Raw genomic sequence first — 27,849 nt, forward strand, 5'->3', positions numbered from 1 at the left:
GATGTTGCTGGACCACAGCTTGCATAATCTGACCATTGACCATGTTAGTTGGGGCAGCTGGTAGGTGGACTTCAACCATATCTGGAAGGCCACTGATTCTACATCACTGTTCTCGTTACTGTCTCACATGTTCTTAACTGCATCTTGCAAGAAAGAATACTGAAGTGCGTAGTGTTTGGCCAGCAGTTTCTATGCAGGACAGGGGAGGGGCACATTGTCCACATGCTCTCCGTCCCCCTCCCCCAGTGTATGGTGGGAGCTTAACCTATTTTGAATTTGCATTTGTGTCCCGCAAAGTTTCTCCATTATGATCAGTGCAATCTTAAAAAGTGCCATCTTTGTGAAAGCATCTGCAAAGTTCTTAGGGTGAGCTCAACAATGATGGAACACAAGCTTTGTCTTTGAAGAGGCTCTGCTCTACAGATACTTTCTCCAGAACCCTCTTATTTTGGGCCCCCAATACATTTTGACACATTTTTGGTTTACTATTCTCTTTAATTTCAGAACTGTACTAGTGCAATCCAAGAGTTTCCACTAATTGGTCAATTATTGGGAAGACTTTGTTGGAACCCCTTTGTCATTGGCTATGGTGAGTTTTTGAAATCAGCTTTGTGAAATAAAAATATTTGATTTTTTATTTTGTTAGTTATTGGAATATTGACTATTGAACTCTAACTCGCATCAGCCCCAGCTGGTATTGGCAGGGATGATGAGTGTAGTTATCAAACAACACCTGGAGGGCCATAGGTTCTCCATCCCTGCACTAAAATAATAATACCTTAAGTGATAAAATATTTTTTAAAAGATCTTATTGTCCTCCTATCCACTTGCAGTTAGAATGTCTTAACTCCTATTGAAACCACCGAGACTTGAGTTGTATTTTCTGGAACACATGAAGCTATCTTTATGCTGGCCTGGTTTGCATGTCATACTGAACCATAGTTGAAATAGACTGGTTTAATGTGAACTAGCAAATGCAAAAGACTATTCTCATGTTCTCCAAAAGGGTCATTTATCACAACTTTTGATACCAATGGTCTGTTGAAAATTGTCTAGAGCAGGATTTCCCAAACTTAGGTCTCCAGCTGTTTTTGCACTACAACTCCCATCATCCCTAGCTAGCAGGACCAGTGTTCAAAGATGATGGGATTTATAGTCCAAAACCAGCTGGAGACCCAAGTTTAGGAAACCCTAGATTAGAGGATTTTGTTGTTCAGCTGTTACTAAATATGCAGGAATAAATATGATACATGTTTTCAAGAATAACTCTTTGACAGCACCATTAAAGATAGTAAAGCTAGTTTGGGGATCCATCATGTCGCCATCTTGTTACCGCATACATTACAGCATAAACATTTCCCCCCAAACACTATGACAACTACACAAGACCACCAGATATGAAATTATGAACCCTTTCCCTCTCCACCAGTTACATCTGTTGGAGCTGCTAATATGAGCTAAACCTAATATAAGATAACAGGTACCACCTGTGAACTAGTTTCAAAGCAATAAAATGATTTTGGGCAGAATTGTTGTATTTACTGCCATAATGTGGGCCAGCCATAATCTACCCCACCTCCTGTGCTTTAGGTCCCATTTAACTTTCTTCATCACTCACCCTTAATTAAGCTTCCTTAGTTAGCATATAAATACCTGAGAACTTGGTCTAAGTTACTTCATAGATTTGTGTGTACTGACAGTCCCAGAAGCATCTTACCGAATGGCTAGGTTTATGCCCAGAGTACTTCTGATTTTAGATAATTGAGCTGCAAATTGGCTATAAATTTGCTGGCTCTGACGATACGTTAGTTGTAGGTGATAGTAGCAAGACTATTGTTTCATCATTGTACAATCTAATGACTTGATTAATTTTAACATCCTTTACTATGCAACACATTAGCTAGTGGCTCTTTAGAAATTGCAAAGAGCAATGGAAATAGGGGGCCCTCTGGTTTTGTTCCCTCATTAAAATTATTTACCCCTATTAAATGCATTCATTCTAATTACGGCTATGAAGGCTTGGTGAAACTGAGCAGTAATTTTAATAAATATCTATCCCATATTCATTTTTTTCTAACTTTTTTTCTAAGAAGGCCCATTATAACCTGCCGCAGTCCTTATAGGCACCAAGAGCCGAGATTGAAAGTTGTCTTTTAGTAGCCCTACTAAGATGTTTTGCATTTAGAAGCTGTCTGGCTGGAGTGTAAAGTTATCTACATGGCAGAAAGCCAGCTTGGTCTGACTTGATATAGCTTGTAATAAAAAACATTATGCTGGACTGTTTATATGATGAGTTAATCATTCTCCCATAGTTCAGGGACTGTTGTTAGCATGGAGGTCCTCAATATATTAGGAATTCTGCCCCTTTCACTTCCAGTATGTCATTGAAAAGCATTGTTGAAAACAATATTAACAGGTTCCTACATTGTTTAAACCATTATTAAATGGGATTAATGGAATTACTTTGAAATAAAAAATTAAAATATATATATGTAAGGCTAAAGACTGGCTTTAGACCTTGGGATATTTTGTTTATTAACATGAACAAAAGATTGCTCTTGCTCTGCTTTGATTTTTTTAAAATATTCTTTGGTTTGCTATCTGCAGACGAATGCCAGAAGATTCTAATGTGGTGCTTATGTTGTCTGTACAGTGGTGAACCACAGAACCCTGTGGAATTGAAGGCCAACAGCTGGATACAAGTAAGCAAATGAATCCTCTCCCTGACTGCTTTAAATTAACTTGATTATTTAAAGGTGCAGCATCTACAGCACAGAGACAGTATGTCATTTTTAGAAACCACTCTAGAGACATCCTACATTCACATTGTGTTGAAATATGTTCTACTTTAATTAAAATACAGTCTGTGCTGTCTCTCCTTTTGAATGTTAAGAAAGATGTGGTGTTTAAGTAATTTTAATAGCTCTTAATACAGTGGAGCTTAAACTGGCAACTTCAAGTGAAGACCAAAGTCTACAAATCAGTAAGCAAGAGAGCACTATAAAAGCAAACTTTCAATTAGGGGAAAATAATGTAATCTGGAGGAATGCCTTTGTTTGTTTTGAAAACAATTTATATATGCTCTATAATTTTGCTCTATTGTTTTTGTTTAATCTTTCTACTCTTGGGAGAAACTAATTGTATCCAAGTTTTATTCAAAGACAGTGAAAGAAAATATTTGTGTGCAGCTTAAAAAAAAAATTAGTTAAATGAATCCACAATTGCTTGAAGTTTTCAATGTAGGCCTTTAAGGTTTTTTAAAAATACTCATATTGCATATTTACTCCTTAACCTAGAAAAATACTTAAACTCATGCATTGTTCCATTTTCAGCCTGTTTTATGCAGAGGTTGAGCTGCATGATTCATAATTATATTTTCATGGAACAGATTCCTTTTTTTCCAGGAATATATTGTGAAAACATGAGTGGCACAATAACAATATTTTTCTTCAGTCACATATAAAATCCTTCTGACATACTGTCTCAGTTTAATAATTTTGGAGAACTGTTTGCTTCTTAACAGTGTCACAAAATAATACTTGCATGTGTATCTATGCATTAAGTCATTTAAATTTCAGTGATAATGGGAGTGTGAAAGGCAGAATTGCTTCAGTGTGAGAAATGTATACTATTTTTCTGGGTTACACACAACTGAACAATTTGATAAGTTTTATTTGTAAAGTAAGTATGGACTTTGCTGCTGCTGCAAGAGGTTCTCTGTATGTATCTCAGGGTAGCTGTTTCTACATTTGTACAGTTTTAATAGTAATGCCGTTTGTGAGGAGATTTCACCCCTCCCATATCCAAGAATCTCCTGAGGAGTCTGCTGATTCTCCAGAGAGGAGGAGGCGTGTTCTGCTCTCTACTTATTCTGCTCCAGCACCACATCAAAGAGTCAGTCAGTCAGTGTCGGAGAGAGAGAGAGACTGAGTGTTAGAGATCATGTGTAAAGATAAGGTTGCTGCTAAGAGCAGCTGCAGACACTCAGTGCAGTGCAGCATTCATTTATGCTTAGACCTATTTAGCTCTGTATATAGTTTGTATAGTTGTAGATAGAATAAAGAAGATATTCTACAGAGCTGCTCTCCGAGTTGTTTATATACTCTGCTAGACTCTGCTGTACTCTGCTGTGCGACGACTTCTTGTTGGAGTGAATCCGGTGCTCACAACTCTAAGCTGTGAGTCCACAGCACTTTGACCTGTTCCTGTGCAGAAGGTGATCTCTGGAAGTGCTACCCAGCTCGCCTAGCCCAGTCGGGGCTGAAGTGGATGAGTCCAGTTGGTGGCACTGGCTCAAGGGCGATGCTGACAGTTTGAGATCTTAATAATGCAGTTTATAATCTGACGGTTACTTCAGCATCAGGCATTTGGGAGTCTTTACAGAACTGATGGTAGCTTGCTGTGACTTGTTTGCAAAGCATTTTAAGGATCAAATCGTTTGTATCCACTGGGATCTTGACTCTGTTACAGCAGATGAATCTTGAAAGGTGTCCAGAGCACTGTCTAGTCCTGCTATGTTGAATGAGTTTCAGTTAGTAAGTTTCGAGGATATGGACAAGGTGCTTGGATCAGTTATTTGTTTATTTATTAGACAGTAAGATCTCAGGGCGGTTCACAGAATAAAATACAGGATAAAAACAAGTAAATAAGTAGAGCAAAGCAGCAAAACAATAACTCTTCTTCCCACAGACACATTTAAAAGGCTGTAGAATATTAATTAGCCAAAGGCCTGTTTGAAGAGGGAATATTTTTGCCTGGCGCCTAAAAATATTTAATGAAAAACAAACTGAAGCTCAATCCAGATATGACAGATGCACTGTTAGTGGTTTGTTTCCTATACTGAATGGATGAGAGGTTGCCTGCTCTTGATGTGGTTACACTCCCTCAGAAGCAGTGGGTATTTCTGGATCTGCTGCTGCCACTTGAGGCTCAGGTGGCCTTGATTTGGCTGGTGGCCTAGTTGCACGCCTATCTGGACAGGGATAGCCTAACATCTGTTGTCTATTAGGCCTGGGCGATATATTGCCCAGTACTGGTATGAGGAGCAGACCACGATGCGGGCTTCACTCAGCAGTATATATCACTGGTGAAACCGCCGCCACTCCTGAGTCCCTCTCCTAGCAGCATTTGCTGGAGGGAGTTGTTCCTTCCTCTAGTGAGCACTGCTAGCAAAGGGACTTAAACACTGCACCACTCAGCTGGCGGGGAGGGAACATTCCCCCTTGCTGATCTGCTGTCAGTCAGTTTAGATATTACAGAGGGATGGGCCAATGTCTGCTCCTATGTTCCTGTGTCTCCAATGCTGTAGTGATTTTTAAAAAACCCCTGAAGATATTCATTATTAGCTTAGAGCCTAAATATGCATTATGTGATTATTGGCTTTTCAGATGTAATTTGCTTCTTACTCAAATTGTTCCCCATTCTCCAAAGATATATAATTGTATCACTAAGGTATCATCTGATTAGTCTCACCCTGTTGGTTTAGAAATGCTGTAAAAAAAATCCTTTGGTGACATTGTGTGAGTTGGTGTTTTCTGGACTAGGAGTGAGGACACACCTTAGTACAGTGGTACTTTGGGTTACAGACGCTTCAGGTTGCAGACTCCACTAACCCAGAAATAGTACCTCAGGTTAAGAACTTTGCTTAAGGATGAAAACAGAAATTGCCCAGTGGCGGCACGGTGGCAGCAGGAGGCCCCATTAGCTAAAGTGGTACCTCAGGTTAAGAACAGTTTCAGGTTAAGAACAGACCTCCAGAACGAACTAAGTTCTTAACCTGAGGTACCACTGTATGTGCCTCTTTATTGCCACCTCCTGTTTCAGTCTTCAAGTCTTGTCAGCAAAAGGTCCACTTGTAATGACACAACCTGCTGTTTCTTCATCCTTTAAGCAGGCTTCCCAGTGTAATAGCAGCTGCCAAATATAAGGGTGCTTGTCTCTTCCATTTCCTTCCAAAATACTGCATAGGGAGGAAATGGAATGGTATTTGCTCCTCTTTCTGGTTGCCTTTATGCGTTCCACGACGATGATGATGAATTGCAGTTCTAAGCTTTGTGTAGCATTATGCAATCCAGTTAATTCTGCCCTGGCATCTTTGCCGTGATCTAGCTTCTGGCATCTCTGCCATGATGATTTTTTCTGATATTTGATAAATGGTAACAGGTATGGATAAGAAAAACCTTTTAATTCCTCCTTCTCACTGCAGCCTGCACATGCCATCTCATGCTGTTCCAGAGGGTCACTTCAAGTGGAATTTAATGGGGTGAAGAGGGTTGCAGTGAGGGAGAGGAGTGCCATATTCCCATTGCACAAATGGAGGTCTGCTTGCTCTTCTTTAAATTCAAATCTAGTGTTGTTAATTAATTTACAAAATCCTTAAGGATTTAGCATTTCATTTTGTCTTAAGAGTATTTGGAAATTGAAGGTGTGCTGCATGATGTCAAAATGAATTTTTTTAGTGTTCTTGAAGGATCTATCCAGATTTTTTATTCATGTATTAACCAGATGTAGTGAAGAAAGATGTATTCCTCAGATAGCTAAGCCATGAAATCAGCCATGGCCTGGTGAAACCACTCTATTAATGAATAGAGTTTCTGTTTTAATCAGCATCTGGTCTACCTTGCATGAAAGTTTTGGAGCGTTGCAGCATGTGTTTTCTACTGTTGTGTAAAGGCTGTTGTCTGGAGAGCAAAATAAATTAAAAAAACTACAACAAAAACCTAAACTCCAGGAATAGACACTTAATTCTTAAATCAATATTTCAGATAAAAAGGTTCATTCTGCTCTAACTGTAATTCACATTAATCTATTTTCTCCTCAGTGGTTTTTCTTATAGCAGGCAGCAATGGCCTAGAATAGCCTTAGGGTTTGTTTTGTTATTTTCTCTTTGTGTTAGATACATTATACTGGAGATGAGGAACCTGTGGCCTTCGCTGACCATTGGCCATGCAGGCTAGGACTGATGGGAGATGGAGTCAAGCAACCCCTGGTAGGCCACAGGTCCCTCACCTCTGCTCTTAATCAAACCCAGGTTTCAAAAGAAATATTTTAAATTTCTGTAACCACAGTTTCTCTTTTCATGAGGAAGCCTTTCAGATAAATGAGCTAATAGTTCAGCTTGTTTAGTAATATGCATTTAGCATGCTGCTTTGTGGTGATGATTCATAATAGTCATAGTACTAAATTATTTGGTAATCAAAAAAACCTTAATGAATAATTTGCTCCGGTGAACATAGGTAGGGTTTTTTCTTTTTTGACAGTACACATTATGGTCAGATGATGTTATTATATTACCTTGCAAATGGCAGTCTCACAGGCTGAGCACCAGACACACGACATTAAGCGTATTCAATCCAAATAAAATAAATGGAATTTAAGCACTTAACTGTCCTCTCCAGTTCTGTTCCCATCGGAGACTAAAGTGCACTTACCTTCTGCATTGCTGCCAATGTCTTTCAGTGGCTTTGCCTTTTGTGTGTACCATGCCAATAGCTAGTAATAATAAAAACCTTCCTAGTGAGTCAGATATCTTTGTATACATATTATGCCTTGTACTTTCTACATTTTGTGGAATTTTAGCTTAATATATTTTCTTTCCCACAATTGAAGTATACCTCTCTTTCTGCTTAGTGACTAAGCCAGTTTTTTAAATGCCTCTGTGATGAACCTGCTTTATATTCCAAAATACTGGAATCTTTTGGGACTGGTTTCATGCCTTTTTCTTGATGGTAAGAAGAATTATTTTAGACCTTTGCTTGCAACATTACCTGCAGACTGAACACATGACAGGGAGAGCAGGATCACATCCAGTGGTCCTGCTCCATGTGTATTTGAAGTCAATACAGAGACTGAACATGCAGAAAAAGATTTGTGATAATAAGTAAATTTGTGTACTTTTAAGTACTTCAAACCTGTCTATCTCTACTCAGAAGTAAACCCAGCTGAGTTCAGTAGAGCTTTATCCCATGTAAATATGTGTAGGATTGCACCCTAAATGTACTTTCTTATATTGTAACAGGTTGTTATTCCTAAAGTAGACAGCTACTGCCAGTTAGGCATAGACTATTTTAGTGATGGTCTCCAATGATTTGTTGCTGTTGTCCCCTGCCCCACCCCTTGACCTAACAACTGTTTTAATGGCATTCTCTCTCTGTTATTGATAAAGCAGCATGAACAAGTGACTAGGTCTAGAGTTGGATGTATCAGAGTGAAGTGACTTGGAAGAACAAACAACTCCGTCTGAAATTAGGAACTCCTGCTATGTTAATAGTAGCAAGAGTTGTCATCTGTGTTATGCCAAAGTGGATAGAATGCATAATTTCAGATAAATATGCAACGTATGCCTCATTCCATGGAGAGGATGCAGTAGGTGTGTTAAAAGTATATAAAAAACCCTCACTGGTTTAGGGGCTTCAGGACAGCAAGGAAGATTACTTCTAATGTGCATGGAGTGTCAACATTCCTCATTCCTGTGCCCTTCCAATCTTTATGGGAGAGTAGGGTATAATATGGATCACAGCCCTATTTTTAAATTGTTTGTCACCTGAGCCTGTTTGTTTCCCTAGCATTATTTGACATTTCTGGAGTTAGCAGGACTAGCACTTCACTTTATAGGATGAGGCTTGGGATCTAAGTTCAAAAGGTTCCAGTTATTGATAGTCCCACCAGTTTTTCCTGAGCTGATGGCTTATAGGACTCACAAATTTATGTTAATTAAGGGCTATCTCCTAATTATTCATATTTTGAAATCCTTGTGTTTGTAATTTTCTGCAGTGGCAATGACCATGGACATTTGGAAGTTTAGATAACTGCACCACGTGAACAACAAGGTTTAGTGTGGTTGGCAGGGCAACTGGGCAAAAAGCTTACCTTGTAGAACTGATAACATATTCACCATATTGCCTTGTTCCTCTTTGGGCAATGCTGAAAAAGAAGCCCAAAATTGTTCTTTTAGAGCAAGGGCAGCCAGCATGGTGTCCGTCAGATGCTGATGGACTACAACTCCCATCTGAGGCTGATGGTAATTTCAATTGAACAATTAAACAATCTGTGACCTTTTTAAACTATGTGTTTGTGAGAGGGTTATTGTTTGCTACTATGGTATGTATATTTGTGTTCTTATATTGAAAACTGCCCTGTGATCATGAGATGAAGGAAGGTATAGAAATTTAATAAATAATAATAAAAGCATCTGGAGGGTGCTATGTTGGCCAGCCCTGTTCTTGGGCCTTTAATGGATCACTTGCAGAAGTTGGAAAAATAGGCTTATGGGCCCCAGAGCCTTGCCTTGATTTTGAAGCAACACTCCCAGTTCTTAGTTGTCTACTTTTCCATCTTCCTCCCAGCCAGTGAGATTAGAACTAATATGCTGATTTAATCTAGTCTGAGCTGCTTGGATAGTTGATGTACTGTTCACCTGTAGGTTTCCTTTAATCGCCAAAGGCTTCTAATGAGGTTACTGAAAACTCTTGTTACTGTTTATCTACTAAAAATAAATCTGGGATTGCTATCAAGCAACATGCTACTATTAAAAGTAAGAATACGTCTCTGCTTTAGTTTTTTTAAAAATAAAACTTCCACATATCTAAGATGTATTGCGCTCTTGCAGAAGTTCAAAAGTTAAGATAACTGAGTATCTCATAAATGCTATTGCCATATTTTATCATAATGTGGACAAGCCACAAGATCTATCTTCTTAGCTTGTGGGTCTAAATTACTTAGCTGAAGTAATTTGATATCAAATATTGTGGAGTGAAAGAACAAGATCCAGCTCTGTTCTATAATCCTTGTTCCACTTTGCTTTTCATATCTTGCAACCTTTGGGAAAGCCAATTTGGAAGCAAGCTGTTCTAGTTCTTTCTTCAGCTCCTTAAGTAAAGGTAAAGTTGTGATCGACTCTGGGGTTGCGGCGCTCATATCATTTTCTTGGCCGAGGGAGCCGGCATACAGCTTCCGGGTCATGTGGCCAGCATGACTAATCCGCTTCTGGCGAACCAGAGCAGCGCACGGAAATGCCGTTTACCTTCCCTCCGGAGTGGTACCTATTTATCTACTTGCACTTTGATGTGCTTTCAAACTGCTGCAAGGCATGGTGTACCAGGACTCAGTAAGAAAGAGTTCTAGAAAAACAAGAAAATAATAATTTCTGCTAAGTGGAGGCCAGGAAGAGGACCTACAGGTGAAACTCAATTAGAATATCGTGGGAAAGTTCATTTATTTCAGTAATTCAACTCTAAAGGTGAAACTAATATATGAGATAGACTCATGACATGCAAAGCACCCAAATCTCTTTTCTGATGAGAGCAGCTTTTGCATCTCATTTGGAAACCAAGGACCCAGAGTCTGGAGGAAGAATGAGGAGGCACACAATACCAGATGCTTGAAGTCCAGTGTGAAGTTTCCACAGTCTGTGTTGATTTGGGGAGCCATGTCATCAGCTAGTGTTGGTCCACTGTGCTTCATTAAGTCCAGGGTCAACGCAGCCGTCTACCAGGAGATTTTGGATCACTTCATGCTTCCTTCCGCAGACAGGCTTTATGGGGATGCTGACTTCATTTTCCAGCAGGACTTTGGCACCTGCCCACACTGCCAAAAGTACCAAAACCTGGTTCAATGCCCATGGGATTACTGTGCTTGATTGGCCAGCAAACTCGCCTGACCTGAACTCCATAGAGAATCTATGGGGCATTGTCAAGAGAAAGATGAGAGACATGAGACCGAGCAATGCAGAAGAGCTGAAGGCTGCTATTCAAGCATCCTGGTCTTCCATAACACCTCAGCAGTGCCACAGGCTTATAGCATCCATGCCATTGAGGCAGTAATTGATGCAAAAGGGGCCCAAACAAAGTACTGAGTACATATGCATGCTTCTACTTCTCAGAGGTCCAATATTGCTCTATTTGCAATCCTTGTTTTGCTGATTTCATTTAATATTCTAATTTTCTGAGATTGTTAATTTGGGGTTTTCACCAGATGTATGCCATGATCATCACAATTATAACAAATAAAGGCTTGACATATCTCGCTTTGCATGTTGTGAGTCTATCTCATATATTATTTTCACCTTTAAAGTTGAATTACTGAAATAAATGAACTTTTCCATGATATTCTAATTTTTCGAGTTTCACCTGTAGTATAGATCTTTTGTCACTGGATATGAGAGGATGTTATTGCCCAGGAGGACCCAAGTGGCAGTTCTCTTTCATTTTAAGCTGTATTGGGTGTTGCCCCCATGTACTTTAACCCATCTCATGTGATGAACTGTGGAGCAAGACATGGCTTTTGTTCTTTTTGTTTATCTCCACATATATGTTAATTCCACTGCTTATACTTTTTTTCTTGTAGTGGCATGTATGTATATATTTAAAGGGTTTATATATTTCTCTTTAGCAGTGTTTACAAGTTGTTGTTAAAATAGCAGCAACATTTAAAGGCTTCCACTTTGTAGATCTTATTTGACACAATTTGACTTATATCTGAGTACTCAAAGAAGGATTGCACTGTTAGTCTTTTATTTTTGTAAAATAAAAAGAGATCAAAGAAATGCTTAAATCATGCTGTAGCTTATTCATGCAAGCATTAAAGCAAATTCTTTGGTAGTGTTCATTGTCATTCATTAGCAGCCATTACAGTTAGCTGCTGCAGAGGGAGAGTTTAGACAGCACATCCCACTTGTATCAGCTCCTTCCCATCTGGGGCCAGCTTCCATTAGCTGCCTTTCTTTCCAAGTCTCCCTTAGTGGTCATTTTGCCTAGGCATTAAACATTTATGTACATTTATAAGAAACAGTGCCTGAATTGTCTTGTTTCTTTCCCATGTCTTTTTCCTTTTGTATCATCCATATTAGGCTGTAAGCTTTCAGGCAAAGAGTGTTTTGTTTGTTTTGTTTGTTACTCTTTACAGTGCCTAGAAAACTTTAGGTACTTTATAAATACTGCTTTTTTCATAATGTTACAGTATACAGTAATTGTTGGTCAAAATGATTTTTGTTTCTTTTTAAACAAAGAATAATATCCAGCATATATTGTATAATTGTTCATGTACTTAAAAACAGGAATGTTCATTCCTTTTCAAGTTAGTGTAAGGATACATGCTAGAACATGTGAAAGTAATTAAAAGATGACTGAAGATATAATAATTACAGCATGGAGCAGACTGTGCTGGCAGATATAGGAACACAGAACTCACTTTAATCATAGTGCTTCCCATAATGTGGGTGGTCACAGCATGCAGATATTTGTCAGTCTTTCCCTCTGCATCACTGATGGTAACAGTTCTGAAGTAAACAGCATTACACAGGCCTCTTAGTACTTTTTTTTGCTCATGCCAGTTTTTCTGATAAGTTGCTTCTCTCCACTTTCTTTGTCCTCCTTGTTTTTGTCAGTTGTAATTATACAGGGCATGCTCCGGGGTGGGGGATGACTCTCTTTGAAGTAAACATGCTACCATTAATTTTTTTCCACTCCTCAAATGAATGTGTTAATTCTTTCGCCAAATATGATGCCTGATTGCTGGAAAAAAAATCCAGTTAAACATTAGGAAGAACCTTCAGATAGTAAGAACTGTTTGGCAGCGGAATGGACTACTTCAAAAGGTGATGGGCTCTCCTTCATAGAATTGTAGAGTGGGAAGGAACCCCAAGGGTCATCTAGTCTGCTTAAAAACCTCCAAGGAAGGAGAGTCCACAGTCCACTGTCAAATCCATTCCCCTGTCAAACAGCTCTTACTTTCAGAAAGTTCTTCCTGATGTTTAGTTGGATTATCATTTCTTGCAACTTTAGGGTAAAGAGACTTTGTGTTCATCATCAGGCAACTGCCTTTTCACCTGTCTTGCCCCACCCTCCATCCCTGGAAGCCTTTATAAGACAGCTGCTCCAGAGGAAGAACTGTGGGGGGGGGGGGAGAGACTTTCTGTTCCTCATCAGGCAATGGTGTTTCCACCTGCCTTGCCCTACCTAGCCTTTCCCAGACTATGAATTTGAGAACAGTAGCAGCAGCTGGGAAGAGAAGAATTCAGGGATATTTTTTAAAAATAGTTTTATAAGTTGTGCATCTTTGTTTCTCAATTTGATCCTTTTACAAGGTTTTGTATGTTTTGTGGTATTTTATGCTTTGTGATTTGCTGTTATTTTTATTGTGGTTGAACTGTTTAATTATTATTTGCTGATTTTAATTTTACTGTTTACTATTAGAGTCTGATGGATTGTTAAATGTTTCTTTGTTTGATATAAATTGTTTCAAGTTATTGTGACTTTTATATTGGTTCAGATTACTATTAATGTTTAATGTTTTATTATATTTTTATGTCTTGGAAGCTGCCCAGAGTGGCTTGGGCAACCCAGCCAGATGGGTGGGTTGTAAATGAATTGTTGTTTTGGTGGTGGTGGGTTGTAAATGAGTTGTTGTTGTTGTTTATTAAATTAATTTGTGGTGCCCAGAACTGGACACAGTATTTTAGGTGTTGTCTGTCCAAGGCAAAATAGAGTGGTGCTATAGCTTCCCTTGATTGGGACACTATATTTCTTTCACTTGAGGTTTTTAAAGAGAAGTTGGATGGCCCTCTGTCAAGGATTATTTAGGTGTGATTCCTGCAATACTAGATGATTGGACTAGATGATCCTTGGATTGGTATATATAGAAATATATTTGGCATCCCTCTCTCAAAGAGATATTTAACTTGTTAGGTTAGTTCATGTGACTTGTAGACTTTGAGCTGGATACATAGATGGCCTTCCTCTGACAAAGAATCTTCCTTCTTACTTTCTCATTGCGAACATCATGGATGAGAAACTTGATGTTGTTAGAATACAACTTTTGTCATCCTACAACCCTTTCCATTGTCCGTACTTGTTGGAACTGATGAAAGTGTGTAGAGGTCTTGGGCTGTGCAGACACCAAACCCCCATCTTGACCTCACTGATGTGGTCCAAACAAAAGCAGAGCAATACATTTGGCACCAGCTTGGCTGCAGGAGTTGCCAGAAAGAGGCATACAATGCACCATCCAGTCATATTAGGGACTCCACTCCAGATTTGTGTAGGGTTTACTCCTTAGCCTTTTCTTCTCCCAACGATACCCTGCAAGGCAGTAGAGGGTAAAATCCAAGAGTTCAGCATTTGTAATTATGCACTTTCAAACCCTAATTTGTTCAAGGTTTTCAAATGGATAATATTTGTTTTCCCCTCTTTGATTCAATTTTTGTATGCCGGGAAACAACACCTAATGTTCTGGTTGTATCAGCATACATGCTGATAATAAATTCTTGTTAAGTTTATTGTTAGGACCTTAATAAATACAGTGGTGCCTCGCAAGACGAAAATAATTCGTTCCGCGAGTCTTTTCGTCTTGCAAAGCACGGTCCGTCGCAACTGTGCCTCTTCAAGCGGCTTTAAGAAAAAAGCGCAAGACGTTTTCGTCTTGTGAAGCAAGCCCATAGGGAAATTCGTCCAAGGAAGCAACGCAAAACTGAAAAACCTTTTTGTCTAGCGAGTTTTTTGTCTTGCGAGGCAGTCGTCTTGCGGGGCACCACTGTATTAGCGGAAATATAATTGTGCAGTGCAAGCTGTATTCTGAAGCTTATTGTATTATTTAATGTATTTTGGTTAGTAGAAAACTGATTTTACATTCCCTCCCCCAATGGACTAATGAATAAGCATGCAAGAGGTCTTGTAAGCAAAATTAGGATCTGCAGACTTTGTTATGATTGGATCAGAGTGTGGAAAATCAGTAAGCTGTATTATGTCAGCATCCTGCTCATGGAATAGGCTATATAAACAGAGGGTGTTGAGACAGTCTGCAAGTGAGCAGGCTTCCTTCTCAGTTACTTGAACCACTATAATTCTCTAGGTTTCTGTTTGTTTTGTAGTGAAATGGATTTTTCCAAATACTAGTGTTTTATTGTTACTAATTTCATTTAAATGGCATGGGGGACACAGAATCATGTAAGCAGGATTTTAAAGGAAAAGAGGCAGAAAGACAGCAGTAAATTTAAGAGGTTCTAAACATTTCAAGGAGAAAGTTAAGAACCGGTAGATTTTAGTGTCTTAAAGACCTCAGAAATGCATGCTTTAATCTTGCTTTTTTAGGAAGTTGGTGAAAGTAAATGTGAATTAAACTAGTGAATTAATAGGGTTATTGACAAGGAGGAAAAACAGGAAATGCAAATGACTCACCTTTTTCAGAGTGGTCCTCTTCAGGATGTGAATGCTATAATTTGAGGGACCTACTTTGGACATGACTGAAAATAGCAAGATTCTTTGTGTAATTACAGAGAAGTGCAAGATTGGGAGAGACTGTAGCCCAGTGGTATAGCACTTTGCATGCAGAAGGTCTAGGTTCAATTTCAGTTAAAAAGATTAAGCAGCAGGTGATGCAGACAATCTCTGCCTGAAACCATTGAGAGCCTTGGCCAATTAGAATAGGATAGTTTGGGCTACATGGACAAATCATCTGCCCTAAGGTAGAAGGATGACTTCCATTATTTTAATGTGATAACTTGTGTTTTCTTTGTAAACTCTGAGATCTGCACTCTGAATGTTCTCCCCATTACCGCCCACCATCCAGTCAGCTAATGGTTTTACCAGCTTTTCCTTAAGGAGTTGTGAGCACACATTCCTTGTTGGTTTGCTACTGTTTGGAGGAAGAGGCTTAGAGAGGTATCTGGTGACTTCAGCAGTTCAGAAATTTTCATTGGACAAGATAACTGTTAGGTGGATTTGTATCTGGTTGACTGACTGAACTCCAAAAATACTAATTAATAGTTCTTCATCATCCTGAAAAAAAAGTGACAAGTGGGGTGCCGTAGGGTTCTGTCCGGAATCCATTGTTGTTTCAAATCTTTAGAAACAACTTAGATGAAAGTATTGCTCGTCAAATTTGCAGATGACACCAAACTGGGAGTAGCCAATGCCTCTTGAAGACAGAAATTGGGATTCAATATGACCTTAACAGATTGGAGAATGGGCCAAAACTAGCAAAAGGAATTTTGATAGGGACAAATGTAAGCTTCTGAACTTGGGCAGGAAGAACCAGATAGAGAAATATAAGATGGGGGACACTTTGCATAAGATGGGGGACACACTAGTACATTCAAAAAGGATATAGGGATCTTAGTAGACTACAGCTTACTATAAGTCAGCAGTGTGATACAGCAGCAAAAAAAGCTAATACTATTTTAGGCTGCATCAACAGAAGTATAGTGTCCTGATCATGGGAAGTCATAGTTGCTCTCTAGTCTGCCTTTGTCAGACCACACCTGGAATACTGTGTCATTCTGGGCACCACAATTTAAGAAAGATACAGTCATACCTTGGTTGCCAAATGCCTTGGAACTTGTACGTTTCGGCTCCTGAACAATCGAAAACTGGAAGTGAGTGTTCCGGTTTTCGAATGATTTTCAGAAGCCAAACGTCCGGTGTGGCTTCTGCGGCTTCCAAATGGCTGCAAGACATTCCTGCAGCCAATCAGAAGCCACGTCTTTGTTTCTGAACAGTTCCTGAAGTCGAATGGACTCCCAGAATGCATTCTGTTCGAGAACCAAGGTACGACTGTATTGACAAGCTGGAACATGCGCATAATAAAGGGAAAAGAAATGAAAGATTTTATTTATCTGCCTTTGATTTCCAAAGCACTTAGAAACAATGAGAAAATGTGAGGGAAGAGCAAGGTTTCATGTTATCCATAGCATTGTTGTGAGCTTATTCTTTGCTTATACAAAATCAGGAGGAAGCTGTCTTTTACTGACTCGTTGCTCTATTTAGCTCAGTATTGTGTACACTGATCAGCAATAAGAATTCTAGGATTTCAGAAAGGAATGTTTTCCAGCCCTGTCTGGAGATGTCAGGAATTGAACATACGACTTTTTCTGGACAAAGCATGTGTTCTACCAATAAGTGAAGGTCTAGATAGAAATTGAGTTCTCATTGGGTTTGATGGTGGACAGGAGGGTCCTGATTAATGGCCTTTTGACGGCTAGCGATTAGACCAAGCCATTGGAATTAGTATGGTACACAGCATTCTACGTAGTGACAGAATAACAATTTGTGCAGGCTTGAATTGGGCTAGAAAACGCTAACATTTTTTAAAAATTAGAGCTGATCTGCACCTTCAAAGCCATTATAGAAGACTAATGACTGAAATTAGGACAAATCATAAAAATATATTGGTTTGTGTTTGTTTTTATGTTTGAAGTTTGGCCACTATAATGATCAGTCTTGCTTTAAATCCAAAGCACTATTTCCTGTTTTAACATTTAAGCCACTAGATGGCAGTATAACAGTTTTCTTTCTGCGAACTGTGGGTAGAACAAATACTTTGTGTTCTTTCTTTTTTTTCAGTAGATCTATGAAAGTATTTATTTTGTCTGTTCAACTTGTGCTCTAGAACAGTAAAAAAGAAAGAAAGAAAGGCTTTGGGGTTCTACTTTTTGGAAGCTATATTTCTTTTCCTATATATTCTTATGGATTCCATTTTATCACGCTGTGTAACAAAACTGCATGTGTTTGAAATATATATGACTCATTGAGCAATTCACTTCAAATACACACACACAATTAAAAATAATTTATACATGGATAATCCTGGGTTCATATTACTATACTAGTTATGGAGTCAGATCTAGAATGTGCAATATGCCGCAGCCTTGATGTACTTCATATAGAATTGTGGGAGACACTGGGCTTGAAGAACACATGCAGACATGGATGTTTCTGTAAAAAGTCACTGTAAAGAAGCCTGTGCAGGATCACAAACTATTCTAGGATCTTGTAATTTTGAAGAAACAAGAGATCTAACTTCGCAGGGAAAAGGGAACCCTGTAAAGGGTTGCCAGAGCACTTCTATTTAAATCACAACACAAGAGACAAGAGGTCTGAGTCCCTAAGAGGAGCTCTCAAACTCTCTCAGATGCAGATTCCAGAGGGGATGTGCAGCACACATCACTCATAAAGTCTGTGGCTGTTCAAGTCCTATCAGGGAAAGCCTTTCCCCACAACCTTTAAGGCTCTTCATAGTCTACACATATCCATAGGATGATGCATCTCAGAGTTATGTCACACAATAATGCTGTGCAAATGATAAGTGTGTGGAACTTTACCGTGTCCCTAGAAGGGGAAAGCTGTGACTATAGAACAGCAGGAGAATCTCCTCAGTGGGGTTGGAATAGCAGCCCACAGAGATAGTATTAGCATACCAGAATCTCCCCATACACTGCCCTTCAGGCTTTGTGTTTCTTATAGCCCATTTGATTCTGCCATTTAAATCATGTTGGCATATTTTTCAGTTTGTGCCCTTTCAAATGTGTGATAAATATATTATCTGAGCATTCATTACGTAATTTTATATACATTCCCAAGATTCATGAAAGGATTTGACACTTGCTAATTTCCATTTGTTTCTTTTAATTATTCTTCTTTTTAATAGAAATCCTCCCTATTTGAGATAAAATGTTTGATTCATTGCCTCCTCTGTAGGTTCCATAACTTAGTGTTGAAGGTACAGATGTTGAATTGAATTCAAGTTATATGTAGCCTGTAATCGATGCAATTGCTTTCCTGCTGCCTATGACAATAACAGAAGTTGCTTAGTTTTTAATCAGATATTTCTCTCTCCTGTTGACTTTTCCTCTAGGGTTCATTGTGCCACTTGCTCTCATTTTCTGGTCTGAGAAATCATGACACTGATATCAACAACTTTATTTCAACTCTTGGGTTCACGTCTGCAGATTACTATTCTAAATTAATTGAAAATGTGAGTACTTAGTACATTTAACCTTTAGCTACAAGCATGGTCGATTGTATCAGGAGCCTACAAATGTGCTTACCATGCTTGCCATGGCAACTGTTGGCAAGTGCCCCTTTTCATCTTTGCCTTCATGAAGTGCTTCAGAAGCATGCAAAATGCCTTTGTAAATTCAGTGTGTTAGTTCAGAGCCATTCTCTAAGCCAATTGACACATTATGTTACCATAGAAGCTTGAGAGATGGAGGAACATATAAGAAATCACACAAGATTAAGAGAAAGTCAGCCACTTAACAACTTCTTAGCTAGAGTTTTTTTGTCAAGGATGTCTGATAACCATTCCCTCACCTTGCAGAGAGTAGAAGGACAGTGAGAAGGGGGAAAGTACTTAGCACTTCTCCAGCTCCCCCTGCCTAGAGGGACAACTTGTTAGCCACCGTCAGTCTCTTTGAAGAGAGTTAGGTGTGATATAAGTTTTTGAAATAAAACAAATAAATTCCACCCATGGTTTCTTTTCAGTTCTTGATTTCTGATCAAGACCATAGGTCACAAAAAGTACAGAGATTATTAATTCACTTGGAGATGCAAATCATAACAACGAGAAAATACTACTTTTTTGTAAATAATTTTTATTAATTTTTCATTAATAACACTCCAATTGATAGAATACCAAATCTTGCCACATCATAATACTACGAGAAAATACTACTGATGCAACCTTCACTGAAATATGTCTTTCTTTGTAACATGTGATTGACTTTATTAAACAGGTGGTCTTATCATTAGTGACAGAACTCAGCAGAAATCAGTTTAATGGACTTAACAGACAACAAAGGTTAGTATTATCTTTCTGTGATTTTAGTATATAGATGACTAGAATGAATGTTCTGTTTCTTTTGTGGAAAAGCACTTATACTGAAAAAAACATTAAATATGTCTATTTCAAACTGTTCTTAAACATTATTTTTGTAGTAAGTATATTACTTAGCAAAACAGCTCACAGTGAATCCTCAACCTGCACTGCAACGGTGCCTTTCTCTCAGCTAAAATCACAGACATATGTACTAGCTAATTGAACATTGCATCATCCTTCAGTATTTTACTTGTTTCAACTGCAACTCACCCCAATCAGTGTTTCATGATAATCTTCCCTTGAGCCTGTGAGCAATTGGGGGACCACGTTCTGCAGTATTTAGTTACTGAACTGTCTACAAAGGCAACCCAAGGTAAAGCACATTGCAGTAATCTAATATTGAGGTTACCAAAGCATAGATAGATAGATCACTGCAACCAGATTATCTCAGATAGGGTCATAGTTCGGCAGTTGATGGAAAGCACTTCACACAACCAATACCAGTTCTGCCTTAAGTGGCAGCGGCAGACCGGTTGTCTTTGCATATTTATCTGTTCCCATATCAAGCCATAGCCATGCAGGCAATGTTCTGCTCCAGGTATAGCACTTTACCGCTCCCCACTGCAGCTAAGTCATGCAGCAGCTCATCTTGTATATACACTTGCAGATTTGAATGAGCTTTGTTTTCTTTAAATGTAGATTTTACTACTCCAATAATGCAGGGCATTTCTCCAGTAATCTCCATTACTGAAACCATACTCCTATTGCTTGGAGACTTGATTTTACAGTTTTTGTCTGTCCACTTGGAAACCATGGAAATTAGATTGCATTGTGCACAAATCACAGAATCATGGAAAAGAGCCAGAGAAAGTTCATGTTTCTTTCAGCTGCACACCTGATGTCAGTCAATAGCAAAATTTCTGTTGAGTTAGGAATTCACTGTGAATCTGCTGAAAGCTCTGTCATGGGTAATACGTCTCTGGTGTTCTCCTGAGCATTGTTCTATACAAGTCCAAGTGTTTATTGTTGTCAGAGCAAGAGTGTACCCTGCCTGAACATATGAATGTAGTTGAGGTATGTAATGTGCTGTGAATGTAGCTGCATTTCAAATAAATATTTATTTATTTTATTTTTATTTTATTTATTTATTTAGCTAGTCCTTAGGATACAAATGTCTTCCTTTTAGCTACAAGTAGGTATTTGTTCTAGTTCTCTGTGTTTAATGTTTTAGAAAAGTAAAAATATAACCGTTTCATCCTATAAAAGAAACCTTATTTTGTTTCTCCAGTATGTCTTCACGAGTAAAATCCATATCCCTTCTCTGTACACCTCTTATTACTTTGCCTGATGTAATGCCACTGCTGGAAGCGCTTCTTAGCTATCATGAAGACAGACCACAAGAGGTCCTTCATGCTGAATTTTTAGAAGCGGTGAATAAGGCTGTGTTACAGTAAGTAGCCTAAAAAACACCCCAGTTCCCCTTTCATTGAAATTATGGTTAACCATCTGTTGAAATTTCATGTTTGATTCTTCTGATATCTACCATATTGGAACAGCATATATTCATTCCATAGCACCTCTATGTAGCTAATATACATGCTTCCATATAGGAGTGCACATGGGCTCACAGAATGTCTGGCTGCTGTTTGATCTTACCCTCTTTGACAGGCTTTTGTGTCTCCTGTATGGTTGATAGGTAAAGGTAAAGGGACCCCTGACCATGGTTGATAGGTAAAGGTAAAGGGACCCCTGACCATTAGGTCCAGTCGTGACCGACTCTGGAGTTGCGGCACTCATCTCGCTTTATTGGCCGAGGGAGCCAGCGTACAGCTTCCAGGTCATGTGGCCAGCATGACTAAGCCGCTTCTGGCAACCCAGAGCAGCACACGAAAACGCCATTTACCTTCCCACTGGAGCGGTACCTATTTATCTACTTGCACTTTCAAACTGCTAAGTTGGCAGGAGTAGGGGCCGAGCAACGGGAGCTCACCCCGTCGCGGGGATTCGAACCGCCTACCTTCTGATTGGCAAGTCCTAGGCTCTGTGGTTTAACCCACAGCGCCACCCGCGTCCCTTATATGGTTGATACAGGTGAACAAATTTATTTCTGCTCATGAATTGCATTTTGTGGATCAGGAAGAGCATGTTCTCCTTATGGATTGCATCTCTTAGTGATCACATTACTTAATTCTACCCTGCACTGACTTTTTGCAGTGATGATTCAGGTGAGTCTTTGAATTTGTTCCGCCTGCTGCCACCCAGCTATCAACTGAGGTGTTTAGGGCAGGTGAATGCATTTTTGTTTTGTTCAGGCAAGGAATTACAGGAGTCTCTGGCATAGAAAAATATGCAAGACCACTCACAAGAGAGAACATAGTGAATGGTTTCTCCTTGCCAAAAAACCCCAGGGAAATTATTCATTAGCACATTTATTTCTAAGAAATCCTGAATTATTACTTAGCTTCTTTGAAAACTCATACATTTTCTTCTAATTGACAATTTCTGTTCTTAAGCAAAGGGGAGTAGTTAATCACACCCTATGTGCTCCTGTTGCATTTCATGCTTCCGTCCACACCTTTACTTGAAGGGAGATCCGTTTCTCTCTTTCTTACAGCATCTTCTCCTTTGTCCTCAGAACGTCCTGAAAGTGGGCAGCAGGTACACTTACCCCAGGCCTTGGAGGGCTAAGCTGTCTGGGGGCCTCCACCAGGGACTGGCTGCTTTTTTGTTTGAGTTTATAACTTGTATTCTAACAAGGTTCCTGTTCAGGCTTCAGACAAGCTCTGCACGGGCCTGTTGAAAGGAAAGGAGAGTCTTCTGGTTCCTGACTGATGTTTTCATTGTTGGGCTGCCTTTTGCACCAGTGGGTTTTATATTTTTGATGCTGATGATACAGAAGCACTCTTAAGCCTGGGATTCTGAATGTGGCTCCTGGGTGCACCCACAGAGACCTACCAGGGCACCTGCCAGATGCTCTAATCCCTTCAGCACCAGATTTCAAAGTATAAAGTTTCATTTCATTCTTCCTGCAGTGTCCAAGCTTTCTGTTTAAGATCACCATGGTTCTAACTGGTCAGCATACTGTGAAAAGATAACAGTTCTCTCTGTGGGTAGCGTCCAAGTAGATGTGAACAGCAAGAGGAAGAAAGCTATTTCATTGGAAGGGGCGGTGTGTTGGCTGGCAGAGAGAGAAGTTTCTTCTGTGAAATGGTGGGTGGCTTGCCTTCTACGAAACGAAGGATCTGAGAGAGCAGGCAACACTGAGTACAAAGGAGTTGTTTTGCATTTTGGGGCTCAGGCTCTATATTGTCATTGTGGCCAACCAAAGTTATGATTTTGTGTAGTGATCAAGCCAATTGATTAAAAAAAATAAAGTTGACTACTTCATAGTAAGTTTTAAAGATACTCTGTTTTGTCACATAGCATCACATTTATTTGGGGGCTTGGCTGATCCACAGGGAAAGGCAAGCTCACTTTATTAGGAGCACCTGCCCTGCCACAAGGAAGGCCCGATTCAACACACATCTATCTCAAAACAGCAGTGTATGCATTAATGATGGCATTAGGGGCCAGACCACACCCCAAACAAGAAGAAGTGTTGCTTTGTTTTGGGAAGAATGTATGCCTCTTGGCATTTTATGCACCAAAGGGCACCATGAGAGAGGCAAGCAGTACACCACACAAGAAAAGTATGTTCTATCAAAACTGGATGTACCCCTCAAACTGCAGTCTATGTCTATGTCTATGTAATGTTTGAATAATTCAAACAACTTCATGATGAAGCCAACATAGAATATATCACAACCTTCGGTATGGGACCGTGGGCTGAAATCGATCTGAAACTGAGAAGGTCTGCAGGTAGTGGGAGACAGCAGCAACATTTCCTGGAAGTGTGAAAGTCAGATTGTTGCCTGTTCACAGTTGTCCACAAGAAGCACTGAGCCACTGACCAGAAGGAAGAATTTACCGTATTTTTTGCACCATAACATTCACTTTTTTCCTCCTAGAAAGTAAGGGGAAATGTCTGTGCGTGTTATGGAGGGAATGCCTACGGGTGGCATGCCTACGGATTTTCCTCCTCTAAAAACTACGTGCGTGTTATGGTCATGTGCGTGTTATAGAGCGAAAAATACGGTAGGTTAAGTCATCTGAAAAAAGCCTGTGAGGGAAGAAGATAAGGGCAACTGGCTATTGGTTTAGAATAAGGAAGAGAACTAATGCAAGGGAGATAGCAACCAAAGTATCCTTTATCATGCAGCTTGCTAATAATCCTATTATCTGCTATTACAAATATTAATAAATTATGTTTAACTTTTTAATTTAACTCTCCTGATCTATTAGTTCCTTAGCTTAAACTTAGGTACTGTGTGATAATTGGTAAATAAGGTAATATATAGAATTAAATGGTGTCAGCAGAGATTAAAGGAATAAGAAAAGCAGGCACCTTCAATATGCACTGAAGGGTCCTGTCTGAAATAACTTAAAGGTGAGATCTTATAACTAGAGATATTATAATGAAAAGTAACAAGCCATCACACCCTCATTTCCCACCCTAATTACATCCAAGTTTAACTAAGCAATGTTACAAGGTGTACAGCAGAACCCATATGTATCCCTACACACTCTCTCAAGAGGTTTAAGAACCTAAACTGTTAGATTAAATGTGTGTCCACTATGACTATGTTCCCCATCCTTGTGCCCACAAAAAGTTCACACATCTGAGGAATACATAAAGATTGGATTATTCCTTGAAATAAGAGTAACCGTATATGGCTGCTGCTTTTAGACAGCAAAGTTACAATATAAGTGGGCAGCATACCACCCTACTTGATCTTGAGAGTAAAAAGATGTTCTAACTCCAAAAGCCTGGAGAGTGAGTGTGATTGTTTGCCACAGTACCCACAATAAAGTGATGTGAGAAAGGGTGGAGAAGGGGTATACCTGTCCTGAAGTAAGCAGAACCTAAATCAATGGTTTTGTTTGAGAGTTAGGTTCTCTCTGTCAAAGTACTATACGTACAAGCCTACAGTGTCGCTCTCTTCCCTTTCTTGGTCCATGATCCAGTGAAGTGTGAGGCTGGTCCTTGAGAGTGTAGAGTGAAAAGGGGGGTTTTATTTTTCACAGAAGGTTCCATTTTCTGTGCAAAACTCCATTTTTTCCTATAAGAGGTGATAGTTAAACTTTGCTGGTAACACGGGATTCATGTGCTGATCTTTATTTTAGGTATTCAGAGATCGGAATATTTACTCATGCCTTCCGGGTCATATTTAAGATATGGACCAGTACAAGGGTTAAAATAGTTTAAAATTCAGGGGTATGTTTTTATATTAAATTATGCCAACTTCAGCAGTGCTATGATCTGCAGAAATAAATCATAGAAAAAGTTCACATTAGCACCCATCATTAGAACAGAACAATGTTTCTGGTCATGGGCATAGTGTGCACGCAGTAAGTTGGAAATTGTTCATAAAATGAAGAAAAGGTTGCTAATTATTATTCTTACTGTTCTGTAATTATTCTAATTCCAGCTTGCTTCAGTTAGCACAGCAACTGGAAACAATTATGAAAGAGCAATGAAAAAGGAAATTCTGGACTTGCATATGATTTTATGTTCTTTTTAAAGGAAGGAGGGCAGTTTTGTGGCCAGGAATGTGGACTCTAAGATTAAAATGGAGGAGGAGAAAATCTCATTCACCACCAGACACTGGAAACTTAGAGCAGGGGTTCCCAACCTCCTGGGCCCATTTGGAAATTTGAGACTGTTTTTGGCCACCACTATTACAATTTGGGGGGGGGGCATGAACAATGGCTTTATTTCCCTCATGTCCTGTTTGTGGGTTTCCTGGTAAGCCACTGTAGCCAGAATGCTGGACCAGATAGGGCCTTGGCTGATGTAGCAGGGTTGTTACGTTGTTATGGCACAGCATGGCCACTGAGGTGGGCATTGCCAGTCACAAGACATCTGTTTCATAGTAGGCTGAGATGAACATTTTATTTATTTTTCCAATACAGAAAAAAGATTTTCTTGCCTGAATCTGCTGTGCTGCAGTTGTGGCTTCGCCATCTGCCTGGTCTGGAGAAAGCAGTGCTGCAGAATCTTGAAATTCTAATCTCAACTCAGCCAAGTTCACTGGAAGAGATGGCATGTCTGATAAAATCTTCCTTATTGGTAAGTGGGATGTACTGGCATTAGAAAACTATTAAGATTTTGCTGCTCCTGTTGTACCAAAAGTCCTTTAAATATTTCTAAAACACACAATATAAGTATATTCAGGAGCAAGCAGTCCAAGTGGTACTTATAGGCTTTGTGCATATGCAATACAAAGTCATGGTTTATTTGTTCATCTGAATGCGGCTTCATGGCTTGACCGTGAATAAACCACACTCATAAACCATACTTTGGTGGTAGTTTCTAAACCTTGGTTTACATTAACCATGGTTTAGCGTTATGTGCCAACCTGGCCATATAGTCCTAGCAATAAGTAGAAGAGTAAATAGCATAATGATCCATGGCTTTAAGGTTTTAATCTGAGAGTGCAGTATTATTAGTAAGAAGAAAGAGTGTGATTTTCATTTTTTAATCGTTTTTATTGAAAGATTTTCAGGGCTAACAAAGGTATATATAACCTCTCTGTTTTCAGTTCATGGAGTCCTATTGATGAGTTGACTTCCTGTTATACATTTTAACAGCACAATATTATTGTTGGCTAAAACTGATTGTGAATGCATCTGTCAAAAAAAGCCTCTAATTGGGCTGTAATTAGGGTTGTTTGGTGCTGAGGGATGGGCCCTATCACCCAGAGCAGCCAGTTAAAGATGGGTAGGAAGAGAGAGCGGTTTGGAAGCAAGGATTCTTTTTGTTTCTCAACAGTTATATGCCTCCCCTCCAGGTTACCTTCCCACCCATCTAGTAGGAAGAACTACTTCAGTTTCATAACCAGGCAAGAGATTTTTGCAATTCCAAGTGCTTTTGTCCTTGGTTTCACATTATAAGCCTGCCATGAAACTGCTTCAAGTGAAAAGGAAGTCTGTACAGTTCCAGTCTATAGGCATAATTTTGGCTTGCCATTGGATATTCAGAGAACCATAGTCCTTTAAGAACCAAAAAAATAATCCCAGAGATAAGCTTGTTATTTTAAGTTACAATTATTTTAAATAAATAAGCAACCAGGACAGTAATTGATAATATTTCTAATGCAACCATGAATGTATCTTCAATAGGGCTTTGCCTGAATGATGTAGGACAATGTTATATATCCGCATCTTGTAGAATACAACATCGAGCAGTATACAGAGCAGCAACTTCTAAAGTTTAGTCTTGGTAGTGGAAGACTGCTGTGCTTTATTATGGAAGAAATATGATACTCAACACTGTTATATTAGGGCTCCAAATGTAATTAAAGTGTGATGGTCTAGTAACTTCTAGTTTATGTGGTGTGCTGTTACTTGTGTTTCCATCCCTTGGGAAAAAATGAAATTGGTAATGGAAATTCTATAGTTACTAGGAAGTATAAAAACAAAAGATAAGTGTTATACAGGTTGCACATAGTGAAATGTCCTCTATAAATACTGTTTTGCTTTTCAGGAGTAGGTAACACTAGTTCTTTTTCCAGATGGTTAAAGGTGTGTGCATAAAACATACCAAAATAATCAGGCAAATATCTTGTGTGAACTGCATGGGGAAGGGAAACAGTTACAGGTATTGTCAGAAATGAGTTGTATGAATGTTGCAATCTTTTTGCACTGATGCCCAGCCACAGGTATCACCAAAGTGATTTTCTCATGAATGCAAAAGCATTCTGTTGGACTCACTGGTCTTCTGTGGCAAACTCTGTTCAGTAACACCAGCAGGCGATGCTTGTGCAACTTGCAACAGCATGAAAATTGTTTGCATAATAGCATGAGAAACTGGAGACCGTGGCCCACACATGGGTATATATCTGCTGGGATGGACTTTTAGCTCAATCCACCAGTTAATTTCAGCTGATCAACTGCTTTTGAAACACAGTTTGTTCTTAGCTTTCGATTTGATGTGATTTTGTTTTTCATTCTTGATATCTTTGCCTCTTTTGTGTCAAGAGATCTGAAACTGATTCCAAGGTGTTCATCTGCCCCCAAGATAATTTATTGCTCCACAACTGTGAGGAAAACAACATTCATAAATGGCCAATCTTGTGGATTTTGGGAGTTGACAAATATGAGATTTTTGCTGTTTTGTTGTGTTGCTAGAGAAGTGGACAAAATGCCCCGGCTTTCTGATGG

At 39.2% G+C, this 27,849-nt stretch overlaps 1 protein-coding gene across 6 annotated transcripts in view; it reads left to right on the forward strand.

Annotated features, from left to right (window-relative positions):
- The window catches only part of FANCC (FA complementation group C), a 73,842-nt gene that overhangs the window by 25,764 nt on the left and 20,229 nt on the right, over positions 1-27,849 (forward strand). For all 6 annotated transcript variants that reach the window (XR_014516934.1, XR_014516935.1, XR_014516936.1 and 3 more), the window contains 6 exons: positions 505-589; positions 2,608-2,702; positions 18,625-18,744; positions 19,505-19,569; positions 20,876-21,037; positions 25,600-25,756. Coding sequence is in view for 2 of the 6 variants with exons in the window: in XM_083464919.1 (XP_083321045.1) it covers positions 505-589; positions 2,608-2,702; positions 18,625-18,744; positions 19,505-19,569; positions 20,876-21,037; positions 25,600-25,756 (684 nt within the window). In the remaining 4 variants the exon portion in view is untranslated. The remainder of the gene's footprint in view (positions 1-504; positions 590-2,607; positions 2,703-18,624; positions 18,745-19,504; positions 19,570-20,875; positions 21,038-25,599; positions 25,757-27,849) is intronic.

This window comes from Podarcis liolepis (assembly GCF_965112155.1).
Source record: "Podarcis liolepis genome assembly, chromosome: 11".
Classification (NCBI taxonomy): domain Eukaryota; kingdom Metazoa; phylum Chordata; class Lepidosauria; order Squamata; family Lacertidae; genus Podarcis; species Podarcis liolepis.